General features: G+C 42.4%; 1 protein-coding gene across 7 annotated transcripts in view; it reads right to left on the reverse strand.

Annotated features, from left to right (window-relative positions):
- Nucleotides 1-24610, reverse strand: part of pitpnc1a (phosphatidylinositol transfer protein cytoplasmic 1a) — a 32815-nt gene that overhangs the window by 6256 nt on the left and 1949 nt on the right. For 2 of the 7 annotated variants that reach the window (XM_035616560.2, XM_035616561.2), the window contains 6 exons: nucleotides 22331-22387; nucleotides 22089-22237; nucleotides 6365-6513; nucleotides 2983-3071; nucleotides 2051-2058; nucleotides 694-765 (listed from right to left, as the gene is read on the reverse strand). In XM_035616560.2, the coding sequence (XP_035472453.1) occupies nucleotides 694-765; nucleotides 2051-2058; nucleotides 2983-3071; nucleotides 6365-6492 (297 nt within the window). In that variant the 5' untranslated portion in view covers nucleotides 6493-6513; nucleotides 22089-22237; nucleotides 22331-22387. Of the gene's footprint in view, nucleotides 1-693; nucleotides 766-2050; nucleotides 2059-2982; nucleotides 3072-6364; nucleotides 6514-9006; nucleotides 9268-22067; nucleotides 22238-22330; nucleotides 22388-23910; nucleotides 24041-24610 lie in introns of those variants that run through there. The other 5 variants (XM_035616562.2, XM_047328025.1, XM_035616563.2 and 2 more) reach the window with 5 other exon arrangements.

Consider the following 24610-nt stretch of genomic DNA (forward strand, 5'->3'; position numbering starts at 1 on the left):
CAAATGTGAAATCATGACCATCTGTGAGTCTGTTTGCAACTCCCCTGAGCCGCCACCGAGAGGAGCTGTGCCCCCTTGTCTTCAGCCACAGTGTGGATGGAGGCAGCGTTACATAACCTTCAGATTTGCCCCTGCTGCCTCAAAGTGTGAAGTGGCACTGAAGGAGAAGTGCAGAGCAAAGCAAAGATCTTCTGACGGTGACGAAAGACTCGACAAAAACAACTGGTCATGTTGCTATAGGAGAAAAGTCATCACTTATTCCTCTCAACAGGAGTTCTGTCCAAATCCTGTTTTGCACTTAATATCGTTATTTGAATTATTGATGTGTGTGTCCGTGCCGAACTTATTTTTCTTTGGCAATAATGTTCCAACACTTGCAGGACCAATAACATTCAGTAGCTGAACTGAACTGATGAACTGTTGTGCGACGTCTGTGTCTGGAAGGAAGTGTCTGTGATTCCCCTGTGATTCCCGACTGCTGACAATCGCTAATTCTCTTCGGACCCTTCAGTTCTGATTTGGAGGCTTTTGAAGCAAGAAGATTGTGAGTATGGACGAAGCAGTAAATCAGACAACAGGGCACTGCAAACCGGATATCTGTTGAAGCCATGCTGAGCGCTCCTTTTACATTTCAGAGCTATACCACAACACCCACCATGCCCCCGACCACACGGCACTCTGAGCTCTACTCACATTATCATTGCTCCCTTTGTTGTCCTCGTATTTGGTTTCTATATGGATGGAGAACTTGGGCAGGAAGGAGCACTGGAGGGGAAAAAAATGACAAAGACGAGACGGTGAGAAATCGATATCCATCCATTAGCTATTACACTTATCCTTTGAGGGTCACAGGGGGGTTAAAGCCAATCTCAGCTGACAGAGACGGGGTGAGTTGCCAGTCTATCCTGGGGCTGACACATGGGAGACAAAAAACTATTTACACTCACATGCTCACAATTTAGAGTTGCCAATCGAATTAACCTGCATGTCTTCAGACTGTGGGAAGGGGCCAGATTAGGTAAAGTGGGTCGTCCACTGAATGCAAGGTTGCAAATTGCCCCTGATGATGAACCATGAGTGTGAGTGAACGCTGCATGTGTAGCGTAAGAGCACTGTATTAATGTGACCTGTAGTGTAAAGAGTCCTGGGTGATCATTTAAGACTAGAAATGCATTATATCAATTCAATCAATTTACCATTTAAATAGATATGGGAGCTGTCTAAATGAGCAATAATGATTATTCTCTCACTGTGTGGATTTACGACTGCATTGCACACGCTCCCTTTCTCCTTAGGCCGCACCACACACACACACACACACACACACAAACACACACACCTTATTGCCTTTGACCGTGTTGACTGCCTTTCATAATCATTATACAACCAAAGAATGGAATACTGGTTACATAAATTGAACAAACCTTTGTGTATGTGTGTGTGTGTGTGTGTGTGTGAAAAGGTATGCATTGTTACAGTAATTACTGTGCACAGTGTAGTAGTCAGTGCTGCCTAGTAGTAAACGTTCTTCCCTTGTGAGTCTCAGAAGGAGATAACAAGTGCGTGCGTGCGTGCGTGCATGCGTGTGTGTGTGTGTGTGTGTGTGTGTGTGTGTATGTATGTGTGTGTGTGTGTGTGTGTGTGTGTGTGTGTGTGTGTGTGTGTGTGTGTGTGTGTTTGTTTGACAGAAACTGAAGGCAGAGGATGAGCACATAAACCCTCTCATCTTGCAGGAGATGATGTCATTCACTGAAGATTGGCTGAGCTATTATTTAAAATTGTCACTGACCCTCTGTTCTTCATTTCTTCATCATATTCCTAATCGTCCAGGTGTCTCCATGAGTGACAAACATCACAGTGCGCCCTGTTTTCATGGGCTGATGCATTCATCATATCTATCATCAATCTATCTAGCTATATGTATGTGCCTTAACATGCTCGGACTATCTGAGATGAATCACTTTGTACAGAATGTGTGTGTGTGTGTGTGTGTGTGTGTCTAATCTTGACTGTGAATGTGCCTGGGTGCAGTCACATTTAAACTACTCACCGTGTACTCTGGGGGGGGAGGGGGGCGGGGGCGCGACAGGTAGAGGAGAACAAAGGAATGACACGTTATGAGAGAGATATGAAGAGAAGAGAGGAGAAAAAAAATCATTTAGTTCAAAGTGGAAAGGGACCATTAAGCCTTAGTAATTGCACTTTAGTCCCACATGAGAGGAGCCCAATTTTGTTGTGACAGCCCAATTTTTTTAAATCTGTGTGACACTGATCATTTTGTGTGCATGGTACAACGGGGGGCATATGATTTTGTCACACAGTCCGTACACACAGGAGAGCTACATATCCCTGTGAAACTGCCACTGCTGCTGTTTTCACACTGCAGTAGAGTTCAACATAACAATGAGGTAATGTGGTACCTGCAGACTGTAGATAATTAAAAGTGTACAGATTCTACTGATGACACTTTAAACTCAGATGGCACTCTGAGTGCATAGATCCGTCAAGGCCGAACAATTCCACAAATGGTTGTCTAGTTCCTTTAGTACAAATATCATAAGAAAAAAAATCCCTTAATCCGCATCCTCACCAACATTTGAATCTGTTCAATAGTTGTTGCATAATCTTGCGAGCAAAAATCGACCACAAACAAACATTATCTCCTCTGCCGATGTAACTTGAATCTTTATCTTTCAGCTAAACCTGCCTGTCCTCTCCTCATCACTTCCACCATCCCTCCTGAACTCTGTCCCCCTCCCCTGTCACCTCTGCTCATGGTGGATTGCGTTGGACAGAATATTGCTTCCATATCCTTTTGCCCTCAAAACGATCCCACATAATGGCAGAGTCATGTTTGTAGACAGCTGCAGAAAATGCACTTTTTTGAGTGTGTGCGTGTGTGCCCGCTCTTCTTGTACAAATCAGAAGAAAGCCGTATCATTACAGAGATGAGAGCACAGAGATGTATAGTTAAAACATTACCTGTTATGGTGTAAGGGTAATAGTTCCACGCCTTCTCTGTGACATAGAAAATTTTAGGGACGACGGCTCTGGCCCAACTGGGCAGCTTGCTGAAACACAAAGAAAGAGTAGTGGATGGTTAAGTGAACTGTAGGAGAAGAAGAAGAAGAAGACAAAAAGGGGGCAAGAGTAATAATGAGACAAATTGCGCTGTGCTGTCAAATTTGTCCCCTCTGAAACATTTTCCCACTTCTTTCATTGACTCTTTCACTCAAACCAGAAATGATATGTGCAACCATAGTGCTGGTCATGGAAGGCAGCCATGACGGCCCCGGGGGGAGTTGATTACATTGATAACATCCCATCCTGCACCCTGCAGAAGACCAGAGCTTGCACCGTGAGAGATCTAGAGGACAGGGAGGGTGGAAAATACAGGGAACCAGCTATTACTCTACAAAACTGCTGCCAGTTGCAGCTAAACAGCCGAGCACCTTATTGGGCGTCCAATTAAAAAGGTAGATTACTGAGAGAGGGCGACGGGGGCGAAAACCTGGTTTAGCTGGAGGCAAATTGCCGAGCCACAGATTTGAAAAAATGCCACAGGTGAATAGAGCAGATTCCCTTTTTAAAACTTTGATACTTTTAACAATGAAAAGTAAGTGATTGACAATAGATGGTGAGAGAAAAACCGTGTGCACACTGTGTAATTGTTGAGCAGAGCTCCCTCAGAAACAAGTCACTGCAGCCTGAATCACAGTTGTCCAGGTTTCTACTGACTGAATATCAACCAATCAAACGTGGCAAACAGCGCCATGATGCCATTACTGAGCTGCACCAAATTTTGCCTTCAGGTATAATTTTTAAAACTAGCCACGGATAATTTCAACTCACATATTACTACACTCTTCCCTTCTTATACTTTGTTGAGAGGTGATAATTGGATGTGGAGATTATCCTGGTTTGTGATTGACTGTCCAGACACAGCAGACTGGTGACCGTGTCCTCACACTGCCTTCACAACATTCATTTTGGTCAGCCGGACCCAAACACTTACCTTAGCCATGACCAATTCAGGCCAAACTCTGATCTTCAACTAACCTGCCTCATTAGGACCAGGCTTTGGTCCCAATGAGGACTAATGGTCCTGACAAGGTCAGTGCTTACACCAGGAAAGGTCCCAGAGAGGGAGCAATCCACACACACACACACACACACACACACACACACACACACACACACACACACACAAGCTTTAACACGGTAACAGGTGGTTTGTGGGCGGAGAGAAGCAGGCACGGTGTCCAACAGTGACTGCTCAAATTATCCATCACTTGCACTGACCTCATCTCCCTCTACCCACACAAACACACAGAAACGCATAGGCACACGCACACGCAAGAACACGTACACAAACACAATCGCGTGCATAGCGGCAATCCGCTCTGAGTTTGTCGATTAGACTTCTCATTTCCCAAAGGCCCACTTACATCTACTACACTTCTGACCGTGACACCTCACCCGCTCTGCCTCTCACTCTGTAGCTCAATGTTTCTCTCTTTTTACTTCCGTGTTATTGTCTTACCTTTGGGAACGAGGACTTAGTAATCTTGTTATAACAAAGGAAGACATGGAAATGAAATGCTGTTGAAGTAAGGACACAGTATGAGGTTAACCCCAGACTTAACTTTAAAGTCAAATTATTGCTTTGTTCAGCTATAACATAATGGTTACATGATTTAGCACGTTAAATGCCTTAATAAGTTAATTTGTAGTATCCTATGATTTGTCTAACACTGGATTATCTCATGTGGTTGAAGTTAGCTACCATGGAAGAAAATACCTGCCTCCTCATTTGTTTTGTCTCTTGTGCTGCTGCTCAGTGTAAAGATAGTACAAAGATAGCCAACTGTCTCACAGTACTATTTATATATAAACCTAGTTTCTAACATGTTTTTCCAGTTATGTAATGAACATAAACCTGCAAACAACTCCGTGAGCTGAGTAATTTTGAACTTGTCTGAGTTGTTGGGTTGATCTTGCTTTGCAGGAGTAAATTGTTGGCAACTTCGTCCATTTCGGTCCTGCATAAATATGTCCCACGTTCAGTTCAGTCCGTGTTGGCAAGTGCTTGAGCAGAACACTGCATCTATATCAGCTCAAGTGCACTTCTCCGCTTGCAGCTGACCCAGGGCGCAGATATCTCTCTATGGAAATCAATAGTTTCAAATTACATTACTTTGATTAGAGTTGGCTGTATTGATGGGTTTGTGCTCCTGCCAACAGTTTGGTGTGGATTTATTGGACTTATTGGACCAGGTGATGATAGGCATATAGTATATGACTGGCCAGATTAATTACTGCTGTAGAAGTAAGCCTTGCACTGATTAATGCACCCAAAAGAGCTGAGATCAGAAAAAACTACTTTCTGGCCAGGGAAAAAACAGAGCAGTGAAATATTTTAGGTTTGCAGATTAATTATATATTGTTTTGTTTTTGCAATTTGTCCCTGATATTCACTTGCAGGCTTCGCCTTGAAATCAATGTTTCAATTGTCTCCAAGGGATACTTCTCCAATTCATCTATCCTCTTTGTCTACATGTGTTATTATAGTTCTAATTAGAGAAATCAAGGAGGTGGTGAGTCAGGCCGTCACCAGAGATTCAATGAAAAGTCCAAGTCCATTATATTTTGGACAAACGTACAGTACACAATTTTGTTTTCGCTGCAATGCTGCACAGAAAAATGTGTGCATGTGTGTGGTGAGGGATTCAAAGTATTCAGGGCACATTCTTATTCACTTCATACTGACTCAATTGTAAAATCAAATATTCAATTTCACACGTATCAAGTTTAACAAAGCACAGGATCAGCTACAGTGCTAACTGGAAAATAGGCTTGGACAGAGATGAAAACAACATTTCCCCCTTGCTTAGTCCTCAAACCCAACAGCCATGCTTTGCTCATTTTGCGATTATCCTAACATAAACAATATGGGACAGCTTTCAGATGTTGACATGTCATCTAACCAGTGGCTAATCTTTGTGTTAACTTCAGCGATTGCTGCAGGGATGAGTGGCAGCCGTGCAGTGAAAAACTGTCACGTAGCATATTTTCTTTGTCAAATCTCTCCTGGCTGCTTCATCGGCTGCAGCCTTTGCTGAACGGTGACCTGCGATCGACCCGCGAAGGATTTTTACTGTGAGATGAAATAAAATACATTAATAGATATAGAATACACAGAATAGAATTCCAGTTTAAAGCGGGATGTGTGGGCATTGACGTTTCTGTGGTGAATGTCAAAGACATGTTTCTCCTTTGGTAGTATATAAAGAGTATTCATCATGGGAATCATTTTTTGGGATCAAATTGAAGATATGGCACATGGCAAGAGGAAGACACTCACTTGTTGAGGTAGATTCGTTTCTCGGTGAACTGGCCTGATCCGTGCTCGGGGTCCTCATACGGCTCATTCTGGACCACCTCCACCCCCTCCCCACGTTCACTCTGTTCATGGCTGTGTTTACTGATCATATACAGCTGGCCGATCCGGTACTAAAAAACAGACAGGAGACAAACAAGAATACATGAGTCCAACGGTATACTCGCTGGTATCATTTTATAGCTGGCGTAAAAATAAATGCAGAGGGATACCAGGATAACTTCTCTCGTCGACTGACACCTGGGGACGGTCGCCATAGTGAAAGTGAGCTGGGGGATTAGGAGCTGTCCGCAGCATAGTGACATAGATCTCACACCAGGTCAGAACCAAGCAGCACAACACCAGTAACAGCAACATCAGTAGACAGTTAGGTGAACCTATCCCACGGCCCCTTGGGACACATAAGTCAATAGCCACAGTCTCTCACTCATCACTGGCTGACCCACTTGGCCCGACGACAATGTCATGCTCGTTCGCCTTGACGGACTGGACACGGGGTGTCACACGGCAACTATTTTCCATACATTTGGAAAACGACAAGCGCTGGAGGGAGACCGCCCCCGGACAGAGATTTCCGACTGCTTGTAGGCTTATTTCCGGCCCGTGGAAATCGATACACCAATCCCCCCCGCACCCCCTCACACACACACACACACACACAGACACGGAAACACACACACACAGACACGGAAACACACACACACACACGGACAGCTATGTTAAGCTAGTGGAAAAAAAGACGAGGACTGCCTGGGATGTTCACTTGAGTCTCGACATTCATCCACAAAAAGCAAGGAATGGAGAGAGGAGAGAAACGCGATAGTGTAGTGGAAAGAAAACAAACAGCCCAGTCAGTGTCTGCCAGTAAACAAGCTCAGGTTGTAACTTGTGTGACAATGCCAGATTTTTTCCGTCTGCCGACAATGAGAGAAAAGCAAAGGGCAGCAACAAAGTATTCCCAGCAGGAATGTTGATGGCGGTGTGTTTTCTGTCTGAACAGCTGTTGGAGTCTGGGTTAACTTTTTCTAGTTTGCAATGACACTGTCCCGGGCCAGGCATGAGAGAGGGGGAACCTGTGTTTAGTCCCACACAAATGCACAGTCGCACTCACATTTAGGGCCGAACCGATTAGATACATCCATCAATCGAGCAAAAGGGCCAAACATTTTCGAGTTCCAGCTTCTCAAATTTTAGTTTTCTTCTTATCTCTCTCTCGCTTTCTTGAGTGAATTTGAATTATACCATTTTTTGCTTTGGGCTTTGGATTTGAGAATGTGATGGGCATTTCATTGTTTCTTGGTGATTTATAGACCAAATAAATTAGTCCCAAAGAAAAAAAAAGAAAATCATCTGCAGTACGTTCAAGTATTACACAAGGTCATACAAAGGATCCAAGCAGTAAATCTCACAAGGATTTGTGTGTTAAACAACAGGGAATAAAATGCTCAGAATGGACAACATCTTGCAAATTCATTAAAGCTCATTGAGGGGGCTTACTCTCTATATTAAAACGGCTCTACATTTTAATTTTTTTTTTTACAATGGATTACATGATTACATGCATGTCAAAGGAATCGCTTGTAGCGAGGAGCCCACTCTGAATAATCCCTCACTGTTTATATCTATCATTTTTAGAGGCCACAGGCAGCTATCTTTTTTAAATATTTTTTTAATAATACCTCAAAATGATACACTACCTGCTCAGCACTAGCAGACAGGCAGAGTGCAACCTGTACTTGTAGGTGTCATTTGGCCGAGAGAGACGGAGAGAGTGGGGGTACTTTGTGACATTCAAACAGCTTATTGGAGGAGGTTGTTGTACAAAATCGGATTTCCTGTTTTGAGCAGAAAGTATAAAACAGATGATGAGATGAGAGACGGCACACACAAATCTCCCTGCTGGATGAAAGGCAGCGAGGTGGAGTACCAATTAAGAAGACCGAGTGCCACTCACACATACTGTATGTCCAGCAACGGTGTACAGACACAAAGCATCATCTTCCCCCCGGCTCATTCAGGGACCAGACCGCCATTGTGCCGTTCTTCCTCCAACGCTCCCCCTGTATTCAGCCGCTGTCGGCAGTCTACCTGAGAGCGCTGGCCAATGAATGATTGTCTGTTTTTCATCACTGTCTTTAGAAATCTCACTCCAATGACTAGGGGGGAGAAGTGGCCCTTACTCGGGCTATAGAGAGGCCATGAATATTCTCTTATTGACTTTGGTATGTAAAATCAGTAAGGCCATGTATGTAAAATCAGTAAGGCCATTGGGAGGGAACCAGGGCTGACAACAGCAAGAGAAAGGTGTCTTTTTTCTTGACACTATACATTTCTCTTCCACCTGTCATTTAATTTATTTGCATTCTGAGGGATATTTCATATGTATTGTCATATTTTCCCTTTGTCTTCACTCTACCCCCCACTTTTAATTTCAACGTTCTCCTTGGCTAACGCCTCTTCTCACTCTCGGGATTCAAACGTCGATATTAGCTCATAATGTTGTTTTGTTGAGCTAAAAACCAAAGGAGGAATTGAAGAGAAAAGTTAGGCATTTTAGAAAAGACGTTTAGTTGCTTTGTGATAGAGAATTAGATGAAGAGACTCACGGTGAAGCTACGGCCAAAGGTCAGTTAGCTTAGCTTAGCACAAACCCTAGAAACAGGGATTAGAGCCAGCTAGCCTCATGCGCTACCAAGCTTCTTTTTTTTTATTGGTTCAAAAACTTAACGTCCATAAACAACAATTTGCCATTACTGCTTCAATCCAAGAAACAGTCTGGCACATAACCCACTACCAAATATTTACACTTAACTTTGAGTAAGGATTGTACACAGGAGATGCTAATTCGTGAGCCTTCGACTTGCTTGTAGGCTAGCTGGTCCCATGGCTTATTGGCTTCTTGCTAAGCTAAGCTAATACCTTTTGATTAGATAGGATAAGATAAGATAAGATATACCTCTATTCTTCCCACAATGGGGAAATTTGGTCGTTACAGCAGCACAGTGGACAGAATATAGCAGAAATAGCAGAATGGAAAGAAATTTAAAGAAATTTTTAAATAGCAATAGTTGCACATAGAGAATAAATATTAATATTGCACAGTTGGTTATTGCACTTTTGTACCAGTGGATGATTCAAAAAAAAAAATGCACCTATGATATCAAACAAGTTTAGTTTAACACAGTAGTACAGCAAAGTCCTGGTAAGTTTAATTGAGAATCAATGAAACCCATCCCAATGTATGGAAATTGTCGCTGACATCTCCCTCCCATCCCTGGAAAATGATGAATGCACAAATATGAAAGTCACCCCCTTGCTTAATGTGGAAACATAAAATACCATTTAAAGATGAAAGCATGGAGCCAACACTGTGACTAAACTCTCTTCTGTCTCTCTGTTCTAACACAACAGCAGGTGGTGGGGGAGCTGTGGTCATTGTGCTACAGCCAAGGAAGGAGTGTGTTGGTGTGAGTGTATGATAACATTCCCCCCCACACACAAACACACAAGACAGTACCAGACACATTGCTAAGATGTAATTAAAATTCAACCACAGACAGAGTAATTACTGCTTGGGGCGCTCTGTATTCTTGGATAACTGACTGTGCCATTGTTGAGATAAATAGCTTCTGCATTTTGATGTCCATTTTAGTTTGAAAAGATCTCTATCTGCATGCACACATATGAAACACAGGCAGATTGTCTCTATCTAACCCGGTACTCGCACAAAGGAGATCAATAAAGCCTTACATCATTATTGAAATTATTGGCCCCGGTTAATATGGCAATCATTGTGCCATCATGTATATGTGAAATGTTCAATTCCTTTGCAGTATATTGATTTACATTGAGCATTATTTGTACCTGCCGTTTTCCTTACAGAAAACCATTGTTTATTATACCCATGCTGTTTTATCTCATCTGCCCATATGGTGGATGAATTATTTTAACATCAGAGGGCAGACAAAGATATAAATACCCTGCCTCTCACAGCAGATACATACCGATATTGGTCAAAGGATAATGCAAATGGCGATATATTTACTTGGGCTGACAAAGGGTAATACTAATTCATCAAACAAATATGCTAGAAAACGTGTTGCAGAAGTTGTAACACATATATTGAGTATTTGGAAAGAATAAAATGGCAGCAGCAAATCACTATTTACAATATGCTTGAAACACTCTTGATCCCCTGCACCGACAACACATAAACAATATCGGAGCTGTGCAATATAAACATAAAGTAAAATCCTGATGTGGCATTTCATTTAGAGATAAAGATACATATCACGATACAGCACATTATTGGAAAATAAATTATGTAAATTGTCGCCGTGTCTTTGCAGATGTAAATTGCGAAGGCAATTTCGTCCTTCAATTTTCCGGGTACTTGGCCATATGGTGTGCCGCAAGCAAACGCCTGCTGCTTCATCTGAGTCTAGGGTTTGTTTTGAGCACTTAACTGTACTTTCGTGGCTTCCATCCATAGACTCTCCCCGTACTGTTTGACATGATTCACGCATAGGTAGTTAAAAGAAGCTGGCATTGTTGTCTGTATCTGTTGTGCCACATTATTTGCAAAGAATAGTTTTCTGGCGACGACAAAGGCATCTCCCCTCTGCATGCTCTAGTCTGTTGACATTTTAATGTCTGATTCACATTTGAGTATTGTCTGGCTACGCAGGGCTAGAAGAAAATATTCCTGGAACTAGAATGGCACTCAAAGTGAGCGCATACCTCGGCCCCTCATATTCAATCAGGCAGCACCAAATTGCGCACACTCGTAAATATTATTCCCCTAAATATGCCTGATTTCTTTCATCAACATCCATGCAGTATTTACTGGGAAATTAGACACCCCACCAACCTCCACACACTGAAGAGAGGACCACACCAGCACATCATGCCTTTCTCACGGTTGTCCCTATTGCTGCAAGTCTTTCAGACAACTGGGGGTCATGAAAGTGTCAACTGAAAGCCAATGTTTTAAGCACAAAAAGTACACAAAAATACACATATTCTTGTGTGACAATGAAATCAATTCTCATAACTCCTGTCTAGACTGAATATTTGTAACCGAATTCCTTCACTCAGACAAGGTTATAACTCAAGAGCTTAAAACTATGACTTTTTCCATCAAGGACTAAAGAACACGCACGCACGCACGCACACACGCACACACACACGCACGCACGCACACACGCGCTCACACAGCAGGCTCAGCAGAAATGTGGGCCATGAGAGGGAGTGCATACAGTGTGATTGACTGTTTGCTCCAATTAGTGCCGAGTCAGCAAAATGTGAAGGTGAATGTTAACTCACCTGTAATAGTTTGATAAAATTTTTCACTGCAGTCAGTGTGGGAGGATGCCAAGGATGGCAGCTCGCCAGGGCAAGCAATACGTTGTGGCTTCTAGACGCTAATGTGTGCTGTAACACAAAAATGAACAATGCCTTTCCTACATTCTCTGCATCAATTCGTAGGAATGGAGAGAGAGTGACAGGTGTGAAAGCATGAAAACCTAGTTTCAGCTCCTTTCTATTCGTAATTAGCATGTTTGTTAGTTGAATATTCTGGGTATGTCACCATAGTAACTGCAACAGCGTCTTTACAATGACATCGCTGTCGTTCTAGGCATGTTGAATCTCCGGTAAAAGAAAAAAGAAAAAAAAGAATCTTGTTGTAGTGGCGAAATGTGTCCTGATTGTAAGCAATGTGAACAAAGTCTTGTTGATGCTAAACATAATCATGCTGGCGCCGATGTTTCCTTGCTGTGACCAGTATCTTGTTGAGGCTATCTAGTATGATGACGCAGATGAGTCCTTGTTGTGAACAATTGAACATGTGACACCGCAGGCCTGTTTCGTAGATGGCGGGTGCAAAAGAACTGTACACCCATATGCACTTTGATTCGTCTTCGTTTTGTGCTGTGAACCACATCTCCAAATAAACGTCTCCTGCTGAAACTGCTCATCGGCTTCTTCGACTTGTATTTCTCCAAACCTCCTGAAACCTAAAAAAATTGCTTACATGGTAAAGAACACGTCGCGTCTGCTTACGTGACGACGTATCGCGTTCGAAGGGGTGTCCCATTTCGTGGGGGTAGATTTTCAACTCCTTTCCCTTGTACCTCCGTTTCAAGGTGAAGGGGCAAGGGGTAGGGGTAAAAATGAGACATGGGATTGTGCCTTGGCCTGTTGTGCCTCCTTCTCTCCTCATTCCGCTGCACTCTTCTTCTGCCACCCAGCATCTCTGGAGCCTCTGAGGTCACTGAACTAAAGATTACATAACTCCGAGATCACTCACATCGGATCTCTCCACTATTCATCATCTCCGCTCCCGGCCCGGTCGCACATTAGGTGGTCTGCCGGAGTGATGTGCTTACATGCATGCGTGTAAGAGGAGAGAGAAAAAGAGGGAGGAGAGAAGAAGGGGAGATGATTGTATTGACGTAGATCGTCAAAAAGGTAAAGGAGATGAGGGAAAAAAAAAGTGAAACAGGGGTTGTGTGTTTTTATGGGGGGGGGGGGGGTATTCAGTTGTTTTATAAACAAGTCTCGCTCAATGTTATATAAGGCTTATGTCCCCTATGTGTTTTGGTACAACAAGAATTTCAGGTTGCTCGGAGAAAACCATCTCATTTATTATGCAAAGAGCAAGCACACTGTACTTGTTACAGCCCTGCTGAGAGAGAGAGGGTGAGTGTGAGCACATAGAGCAGTCGAAAGAGAAGACGAATGAGAGAGAAAAGGAGGGGCCACAAGTTTTATCCTGGTTTGGTCTTGCATACAATATCAACCTCTCCATTTACTTGCGACGACCTCAGATTTCTCTGCCTTATAGTGGAGCCAAATGTAAGCTGATAAAGCTGTGTGTCCCCACTGCCGATGAGACGGGGCAAGGTAAAGGCTCAACGCACTGCAAGGACAGAAGCCTGTCATGTTGGCATGATGATTATTAAGATGACATTTTACAAGTTCTGGCATGAAGCTGTTACACATCGAGAGTCTCTCTTCCTCTCTCTCTCTCTCGCTAACCCTGACTCTAACCCTCTGGAGAGCAGCTGAGGAGGATGTGTCAGGACACGACACGACTTGTTCCGTCACCGATTTATTTGTGGCAGCGTCTAACATCAAACCAAGCAGTGTTTCCTTTGTATGAACTTTCATAAACAACAATAAATTAACATGACCAAAAGAACCCTAATGTCTGGTTTGAGCAGCAATACTGGTGCCAATGTAAATTTATAGCAAACTTCTGTTAGCTTTATTCAAATTAAGAAACCGAAAGGTATTTTAGCAAATTTACTCAATTGCAAGAAAAACATTTAAGCATCAGCGCATGGAGAATTGTTTCTGTTCCAGAGTTAGACTTACAACCAAGTGCTGTACTGAGCCGACCTCCGTCTTGAGTTTGTGAGGAGCTCTAACATTGTTTGCCTCTGTGGAAAAAGCCAGCTATGCACCGCACTCTCCCTGGGAGCCCGGCTACTGCTGGCAAATGTAACGCCCGCTGTGACGCCAGATTGAGCGCGTGAGCGAAACACTTGACATGCAGGTATCCCGCTAGCTGAACGGCAACGGTTACGTGAGAAAGCGGCGTCTGTGACAACCACCAGGTTTTTGTCGGCTATTCTTGTGCTGCATCGTGCAGGAGGTCCATACGCCCCGGTGAGACTTCTGTGAACGGCTGTTAATTGGGGAACTTTAGACCGTATTCGCCTGTCGTGAAGTCAAGATCATGTTTCATAGACTCCCGTATACTTCTTTTAGTTTGATTGTTAAATCTTTTTTAATACTATTATTATACGAATTAACCCAACTGATGACAATTTAGAGGTCTTCAATACTATCATTTTTATACATTTTTATGATTAAAAGATGCAAATATTTAGAGAATTACACTAATATATTAATTAATAATGAAGACTGTTCTCTCTATATATTTAGAATGATGAAAGACAAAATATTGAGAATGATAAATGATTCTTTTATTTATTTCAGGCGCTGTTGTGCAGACCCTTTTTCATTTAAGTGCAGCGCACATAACAGTGCACAACAGTGACTAACTGAGCCTCAGAGAGTGCAACCTGATCAATAGTAATTATGGAAGACGGCTGCTCATTGCAGCTTATGGAGACTGAAACGCTCCTCTTCACAGCTGGAGGTTGGAACACGAGGCACCAAGGGAGGAGCATTGCAGCTCAGAGAGGTGAGCTAAAGAAAGGGCAATCTGTATCTACGTTTGTGGGAAATTATTTCATATTGAAGACGTGTTTGCTTGTCCTATCCTAATCAAAGTGCAGGCAAACATGCGCTCACAGCCTCTCCCCCCACATACACATACGCACAAAGACACTTGAGGGATGAAGCCTCATCAGAAGCACTCAGTATTTAATCAGGCGAAAAATTGGACACTTGATGAATTAGAGAGATACACCTTTATTGGTCCCACAATGGGAAAATTTAAAGCTCTGATGAGAAATTGGAGTGGATTGGAGTTGCTCTGAGGAGCAGTGGGCCATTATTGTATACTTTGCGTGTCTGTTCTACGTCGTGCACATATATACAGAGACCAGGTATTCTGTGGTGGCAGAAAAACTGTGGAGGAAATGGGCAGGGTTCAAAAAGGGAAAAGGACATAAATGACTTGTTTTTAAAAAAAGAGAGGCAATTTTCATACAATACCATCATCAAATACGAGCTAAACCCAAACCCTTTATGGTCGCAAGTCATTAATCGGACAAACTGGACTTATGAAATCTCCACTGAATGGGACAGTGTTAAGTAAATATCTGTGAAATGATATTTACTTAACACTAAGACTGAGCTAAGCCTTGGGACAACAGAATATCATTGGCGTTGCGATGTTAGGACGGAGTTATGCACATACCGCACATGGCCAAGAAACTGGCCTGTGAATCTAAGAAGGGAAATGTGTCTCTAATCTACTGATAAAGGAAAGTGTTATTTGTATTCATGAAGCTTAAGGAAGCCAGTTAACCGCAGACGGCCGACTGTTAAGTGGATTCAAAGAGACGTGGACACAAATAAGCACAGTACGTGGGCATACATAGCAGCTGCGGAAAGATTTTCTCACATCGCTGCAATTAAATAACAGTTTGCAGAAGGGAGGATAAATTCAGATCACTGGGGTCTGTTGACAGAAGAAAACGACACCACAGGAAGAGAGAGAAGAAGATCCATGCTGCTGGCCACCTGTACCAATGGCACTGATTAGCTGCCCGGGGAACATTGAGTCAGAGAAAACCAGGCAGGGATAAATAGTATACACAATGTTTTACACAAAGTGCTCAAGGAAGGACATACAGGGTGAACAATTCAGTGTTTCCACCGGGATTTCTTTCAGCTGCTGCATGGGGCATTGTGGAGTAAAACTGGATGGGTCCTCAGGATTTCTGGTTGGTGTTTATTGCAGTCACTACCAAAACTATCCTATTTTAGTTAATTCTAGATTAATTTAAACTGTTATGGTAAGAAGAGATTTCAGAGTGCTTTGCCTCAACTGTCAGGCCCGGAGAGTTAAAGTGCAGAGCGAGGTGTGAGGTCAATACCCCAGCACGGTACAGGACATCTGGGCCTAACTGGGCAGTAATGATATTATAATAATGCCGTCCGCCACAAAATGTAAATAGCGGAAACACAGGAATGCCTTAATCATATCGTGTTCCATGGGATGAGAGGGTTTTCATTTCCTTTTGAGTGGGTGGTTTGAAATGTTTTTTTGTCATGTAAAAGCATCTTCCAATTACTTTCCATCTCTTTGTGCACATATTCGCCCACTAGTATCAAAGATGTACTCCTTCTTTCTCTCTTTGTCTTACTCTCTTTTCTGAGTGAGGCATCTTTGTTGCGGAGAAGGGGACATTAAATACGTATGTCACACTCACTTGTTCATGGAGATAAACACAGAGGCTTCCTTTTGTTTCATAACTTTTTTCATAACGTTTCCTGTTGCTTCTGTACAAAAACACATCGGATATTTAAAATAGTTCCAAGCACTTGATTCAGGTTTTGTTCAAGGATTTTGAATTTTATGTAACATGATGTTTTATCTAACTATTTCATGTGCAACAGTTCGAAATATTTTCATTTGGATTCTCAATTAGGCCGATAACAAATTACACATATTCAATATATAAGCTCCCTTTCTAGGAAAGTACGTCTGGCCAAGAGAGGTATTCCTGTACAATTCTTGGTGGTATCCCTAGTAACTATTCCACCAACGGACAACCTGAGGACCCTGGCGTCTACAACTTGCCCCTGATGATCTGTGTCAACGGCAAAATATCTCCATACAGTATTGGCATATTTCTTGTTGACTGTGGTTGCCTTCTTTACACATTAAAAATCATTAGAAGTGCGTCAATGTTGTAATTAATGCGAGATAACCATAAATGTGTCATTGTGCAAACTCTCTTCCTCTGCTGTTTATAAGGTAAAACCAAACAGTTGTGTGGGTCATTTGTGTGGTCACACACACACACACACACACACACACACACACACACACACACACACACACACACACACACACACACACACACACACACACACACACACACATGATCGTATCCATCTACATCACGTGGGTGTATGCGCAGATACATGGTGTGCAAACAAGAATAACAGGTACAAGTGTCCCTGTGTGCAGTCGGAACATTGGCAGCTCACAGCTGATCAGAAATCTCTTTGATGAGGAAGTGGCCTTCATCAGCGAGCAGTAAGAAAAGGGAGTTTTTCCTCCTCCTTGGCGCCATAAAATTGAATTGAATTGAATTAAGCATGCATGGGTAAAGGACCCATTTTGCTGTGAAGAAGCACTTGGACACACTGAGGATTTGATACGTTAACGACAGAGCCACGTGTGAGAAGGTTAACGGCACGTGCAGGGAGAGCTGTAACAATAAACGGATGTTAATTGTGTCTCGGTGATGATCAGGTTTAGGAGCTGATTGGGATTAGTGCCGGGTGGTATGGAGTGAACGTCTCCTAGTTACCCAGTGAGAGACGACCCTTACAAAGGATCAGAGGCTAATTATGCAGCTGGCTCAATGACTGAATCTATCAAATCTATTTAGCTGCGTTGTGATTAGTGATGCAAGCATTTGTTCCCCATCCCTTAGCAGTGTGTGCATCTTTGTGAATTTACAGGATCATTTTGTAAATTACCCTCTAAATTCACAAAGATTTTTAAACTTCTCGGACTCAAATTATGCCTTGCTGGGTTGAACGTAAGCAAACACACACGCAAGCAGGTGTCGTGGGGGAAAATGTATGATGCATGATAATGTAAATGTGTCCACTAGTGTCACATTCACCAAACCAGAAATGTGGAGAAAACTAAAAGACCAGAAAATGACAATGTAATATCTGTGAAAAGATTTGGATTTTGCTGTAAAATGGATAATGGTAACAGTATTAAAGGCTGGGTGAACGGTCTATTTCAGAAGATTTTCTTGTTAAATATTTCCTGTTATAAATCCTCTTGTCCTCGTCTCATCCTGATGTATGAATCAATCAAAAGTTCTGACAATAAAGAAAGAAGCTGTGGGGCTGTGAAGGAGCTCATCCAATCATTTAATTCGTCCTGTATTTATCCTCAAAGTTAAAAGTTACATTTTAAGTTTTGTCATTTTAGAAAACCTCCCTGCATAAATCAGGGTCATTTTACAAAATGGTAAATGACACATTACTTTTTATTATCATATAATAAGTCTGATCACATATACAACTGATCACCAGTCAGACTGCACAACATGTCCTTATGCATTGGGATCACATTATAGCGTCGCATGCCCAGCTGCTCCCCTCCTCGTGCTGCATCTCTGCTAACACCTGTCCCATAACTCTCCTGACACATTCACAATGTGTCAGCACAGCTTCTATTCTCAGCGGCCATTGTTGTTCCTTGTTTAGACAGGATGTTGACAGTAAGTAAGGTTTAGCGGTACGGGAGGAAAGGAGGTGTGTCACAGACACAAATGGAGGGAGTCAGGGAGAGACGATTTAGCGTTTTCCTGTTTTGATCAGGTGAATGATGTAAGCTTCTAAACTGCAGCCTGCTCTGTGGGACGGCACGCACGCACGCACGCACGCACGCACGCACGCACGCACGCACGCACGCACGCACGCACATTTTTCATTCGACAGAAGGTGCATCACTTTTTAGGGGTACTGACCTTATAAGTCCTCCAAAATTTTAAATAATTTCAATCATTCTCTCTGAGGCTTAAGCAGTTTGGGCATATCCAAAAAAATAAAACCCACTACCAAGCTATTTCCTTATGTCTTGTTATCACCATGAAGTTGCCAGGCAACCAGCTGAGACCGTTTTCAGAGGTCCACGTACACAGACACATTTTATTCATGCACACTAAAAACAAAGGTGACTTACTGACAGCAAGAAGAAGAAAAAAACATAACAGTGTATGTGACCACTTTACACGGAGGCAGGGTCCACCCAGAGCTCCCCAACATGGACAGGATTTTATCAATATTTCCATTCACAGCAGATTACTGTGGGTTTTAATGGCTATTCAGTTATTGTAGGTGTAATAATTAATGTGATTTAAAATACAGGACTTTACGCTCTTATCAGAGGAATGTTACTGAAAGGGACGTCCTCAGTTTATCCAGGTATAAACAAAGAGCTGATCTGGATAATTTAAACTATCCTCACTTTGCCCCTCTGCACGCTGCTGGTGCACAGTTCCACTATATTGCAAAATAAATAATACATCAATATCGTGGCTACTTCCTGTAACTAAAAGCTATGTACCCGGTTCTTAGAAATAGACGCCACAATGTGTGTCAGTGGCATGTATATATGTGCAAGGGGACTATTTAAAGACATGTCGCTGCTTTCTCTTACCCCTCACAACCTCCGTTTGAAGCTCAGTGCTGCAATGTGTGAAGCTTCAAACAAACAGCGAGCAGCATTAACAGGGCACAACACATGTCAGCCTTTGGAATGACACAGGCTGCAGACAGAGTTACTGGTGTGATGACAGATTTAAATTCATTTTCAGGTAAATGCATCGGAGATTCATTGACTTCAGATTAGAAAGGGTTATGTTTTATTGCAAATTTATGATTTCTGTGGTTTTCAACCAAACCACCATTCATCAAACTGTTGGTTTAATGCACATCCGCCATCTTTCCATTCACACTGTTGCTAGTGTACTTTCCACCAACAACCTCACAACTTGAGTTCATGTATTTGTCTTTAGTTTTTTGGTTTGTTCATCTCCTTGGTGATACGTTTGTCCTTTATTTGAAACTCATTAGCTTTAAATCAAATGTTTTATTGTGAAGGCTTATGTTCAATTGTTGCTTGCCTACTGAACATATATGCTATCGTCTAGGACTTTTATCTTCACCTGTAAAGCCCCGGCACCAGGCCAGCTTATTAATGTGGCTGGTGCATTTACTTCACAGTGCTTGTGAATGTCTGTCACTCAATAATGCATCATCTAGTCCATGGTTCTCTTTTGAAGGATTATATGTTAAAGCTAATGGATGAATTGATCTATGGGTATTGTTTTTTTTGTTTTGTTATACCTTTCTGCACTGTCAAGCAGCTACAGCTGTGGGTATAAAAACATAAAAGGAAAATGATGAAAAAGTTCTAACAAAAATGCTCATTAACTCAAGGTCATTTGTCAAATTTCTTGAAGCACCAGTTGAGTCTTTGTTTGGGTTTCTTCTCTTTTTTTTGACTTTTATTCTTTCAAGCTCACCTCCCTCTTTGTGGGCCTTTAAAAACATGCGCTATGTGCAATGAGTTCCAGTCTATATTGAATGGTCTAACTAGGCCAAATTACAAAGTAATGCCAGTGGCACAGGTCACCAAAATAAGGAATAACAGAGAAAACATTGAGAATATCACCAGGGTTTCAATAATTTCACAGCAGGGACTAATTCCGAGCTGTCCTAAGGTTAAGATCGATTAGCATTACCTCTGCACTGATAAAAAAAAAAAGAAAAAAAAAGTTGCATCTACCTTCATTAATCACTAATTTGATCCACAACCCATTGCAGGTTTGATTTCCATGACCAACAGGTGTATGCTGGGTCGGGCTAACCTTTTAAAGTCAACATACAAAATCCTTCAGCTGTGACTTCTACATTCACTTCTACCTTCGGTGAGGAGGAGTGCACCAGTTTTGTGCTTTGGTCATTCCAGCTGTGACTGCAGAGCTCATTCAGCTCAGTGTCTGAAGACCTGGTGTACCTCCACGGCAATGCGCAAACAGAGCGGGAGCAGCTAGGGCGACGGGGAAAGAGGCTGCTTTGGGATCAGGCCTTCTTCTCTCAAGGGAGAGATGAGACAAGAGGAAAGGAGGATGCATTATAAATGGGATACACAATTTACATAAATGATAGAAATTAAGAAATTCATGTTTTGACTTAGCTCGGAAGACGGTTAAACATCCAGAATATCGTCATAAAAGTTGCTGAAACTCCAGTTCAAAATAACAACATTAACACGCTGATGCTGCCCTATCTTGACAGTTTTCAACACAGAATTTTTCAAAATAGTATACTGGAACTAAATTATGGATCATCTCCAGCAGTCACTTCCTTCACAGGAGAAAGTATTTTCCAATGTTACAGGAAAATAAATAAATACAAATCAACAGCTGGAACTGGCCGACAAGATATATTATCATTAATATTAACACTATATAACTTTTTTTACCCCTCCTCATAGTTCATTTTTGTCCTTTTCATTTCAGTACATTTTACACAAGTAAGCCTACTCCAGTACTCTTTCCACCCCTGCCATTCTGTAGCTGTAACGCCAGCACAGACTGAAAGTGGAAATCTAGCTCCATTCTCTTGACTAATTTACTCTACTGCCATTATTAAATGACAATGGAAAACAGACACCTCCCCTGTCTTCTAACAGAGCGAAGATGGTGTTCTTGTTGCCTGAACCCACGCTCCAAAACTTATTACACAGGAGCTGATCAGGCAATGAGTCAGATGAATTCAACTGCTGTTCAGGTGCAGAAAAGACACTATCTGATCTTTAATCATTGAATGGGTAATTAATAGCAAATAATCTGAATGTTATTGATGTGCTGTTGAAAGCTCTATTCAACGTCAACGTTAAATTAAGGCCACGGTGAAGCTTTTACAGCTCTATCTATTGAAGTGCATCTACAGCCGTACGTACTGAAGTTCAGTTATTTAATTCAGCAATTTATAGCATGCTTATTTGCCCTCTTGCTGAGAGTTAAGATGTAAAGATTGACTCCATTCTCAAGTCTTTGTACTGCATATATAGCTGGAGCAAGCAGTTAGCTATAACATCTAAGACTCACACTGTTCTGTAGTATACTCTATGTTCAAAATTGTGTTACATGTGTAAAGTTGGTAATTCACTGTTTTTTTACAATGGGTTCCAGTCTTTGTAGTAAAATAAGATAATCTACTGAAGCTAATTACTTGTCCAGTGCATTCACACATATGGATACAGTTGGCAGTATGAATCTGTATCTGGTCTACTGCATACAGACGCAAATGCTTGAAAAACAAATACAGTCGCCAGAACAGAATCATGCTGACTTAGGCAGAGACAGACAGTTGCCAAAAGTACAATCAATCGCCTTCTTCACACACATACATTCTCTACCTGTCTCTCTCCCTGGCTCACCGTTTGACGTCTGGCAGATCATCTGTGAGAGCATGTTTCTCTCCATCTGGCCTGTGTGAGCCAGGTCACTCTCTGGCCGAGCTATACGAGCTCCTCAGGGAGCGACGAAGGAACAGGCTTCTCTGTAGTCGGAGCACAGAGCTTCGACTCTGGGGGACGTAAACAGGATCTTGGGTCAAGGCCTGAACGCGCTGTGGGGCATCTCAGTATGCAGGGACACAAACAAACCCCCAGAGACTGACCTTACACTGACTGGCTGATGTCACCGCTATCAAAACAGGTGTCCGCCGCTCATTCTGCTGCAGAACATAGAAGGTTATTGTTAGATGCTTTATATTATCAGTGCAAGGACTGTTAACATAAGATAAGCAGAAACAAAAAGGGCAACAGAATGTGCATATTTATTGCACTTTCGAGAAAAGTAAAAAGCCCTGTAGCTATATAGTTCAATATTTTATGGGCTAGTTAACTGGATTGCCTTAATGCCGTGGCACAAATGTGTCTCCATTCTTTTTCTCAGCAGTGCTTGAACTTAATCACCAGTCAAAGATGAAAGTCTCCTTAAGAGGGGGGTGATAAAATTTCTTCAGCTGTCTAGCCATGTCTTCTGGTCCACTTCACAAAAGCTTTACTCATGTGTATCTAGAGGAGTCTGTTGCCCTCATGCTGCATCTCGACTCCTGTGGTGTGGTCCATAAGTATTGTATATAATACAAACAGAGCACTGAAAGAATACTTACTCAATAATCCAAGGACAATGACAATATATTTACTGTGAGACAAATATGTGCACTTAATCGACCCGGTGTCTACATCCATTTTTATATATAGTGTACAGCATATGATGACTGATGTTGTACCATTGGTGTGAGAGTGTGTACGGGTTCGAGGAGCACTATGTAATGTATACCGGAAGCGCTTTATGAATGCGTGTGTGAATGGGTGAGTGTGACTTTTTGTCATTTACTATTTAGAAGCATTTACGTGAATTAGTTATTTGCACCAGTCTGACTATTTCTGAATGTCTGAGTGTCTTTTACACACGCACGCCACACACACACACACACACACACACACACACACACACACACACACACACACACACACACACACACACACACACACACACACACACACACACACACACACACACACACACACACACACACACACACACACACACACAGCAGATGTAACAGCCTTTAGCTGGCCACGGAGGACAATGGAATCTTCCATCACCACTGGAGTGAAGCAAAGCAAAGCAGAGAAGTCAATCAGTCTAAGGACAGGATGCGACGAAGCAGCATCCTGGTAATTAGACACATTAAAGAAACGACAGTACTTAAGGGTCCAAACCAGGACGACCAACCAACATCGGGATAATTAGACTGCTGGACAGGCTGCTTAGATCCCATCCAAACACAATTGGCTTTGACTGACCACAGAAAAGGACTGTAGATTCACGAAGGAACTACTATGGTTACACATTTATACAGGAGTGCACTGACTCCCTGTAAAGTGGCATCATGGAGTCACATCATAACCTGAGTTGAATGGTGTGTAAAACCTCCATGACACGGTTAAACACAATAAAACACTTCAGCTGGAAAATCTGTTGCTTAGGTTCAGGTAACACTGGAATGAAGTCTATCTGCCTTTGGAGCAGGAGGTAAATGTAACCCCAGGTTCAAATGTGTTACACCTCGAATATCATCACTTACCACAATTGTTTTTAAAAGGACTAAAAAATGTCACACAAATAGAGCAGATGGAGCAAAGGAGAGAAGGGAGCTAGATCAAGAATAACAAAAATAATACATACAGGCAAACCTGAGCTGAGCACCGACTGTTGTCAGTGAAATATTGGATCCTACTTGCATCGGACATGTCTCAACACAGCAGTGGGTCCTGATCATGAAGCTGTCTTCTGTGTGACTGTGACCCGAGGGGAACTTCAGTCTGCAGATGCTCCTCTGCCTCATCCTTTCTCTCACCCCACCAATCTCCAAACAAAAACACACTAGTGTGCGAGCGTGTCCCTGCAATTTATCCTGATCTAAAATGTGCATTAAATCTGCATTCTGGCAGCTTAACTCTTGAGACAGGGCTGCGTAAAACACATGCATATGAAACAAATTCCCCAAAAATAAGGAATGCAAAGGTAACTTGTGTTCTTTAAAACATGTGACCGTAACAATGCAGTGTCGTCAGGAAGAGAAGAAGAAGCACAAGAGCGTTGTGTCCACACAACTCACAAAGCAAACAACCACAACCCAAACACTCGAGTCAAATAGATGCACGATTTGTCCTTCGCCACCTATAACGGTGTGATAATCAAACGCTCTGCTGCTGCTGCTGCTGCTGCTGCTGTTCAAATTCTGTCCCAGGTCGCACGATGGACCGCTCGTCGTGAACGCATACAGCAGCTCCACCGCGCGGCGGTTCCCTGAACGCACCTCGGTTGTACTTGTTCCAAATGCACCTTTGGCGCATCACTGTCAACTTTACAACACATCGTACAG

The sequence above is a fragment of the Scophthalmus maximus genome, chromosome 17, assembly GCF_022379125.1.
Source record: "Scophthalmus maximus strain ysfricsl-2021 chromosome 17, ASM2237912v1, whole genome shotgun sequence".
Classification (NCBI taxonomy): Eukaryota; Metazoa; Chordata; class Actinopteri; order Pleuronectiformes; family Scophthalmidae; genus Scophthalmus; species Scophthalmus maximus.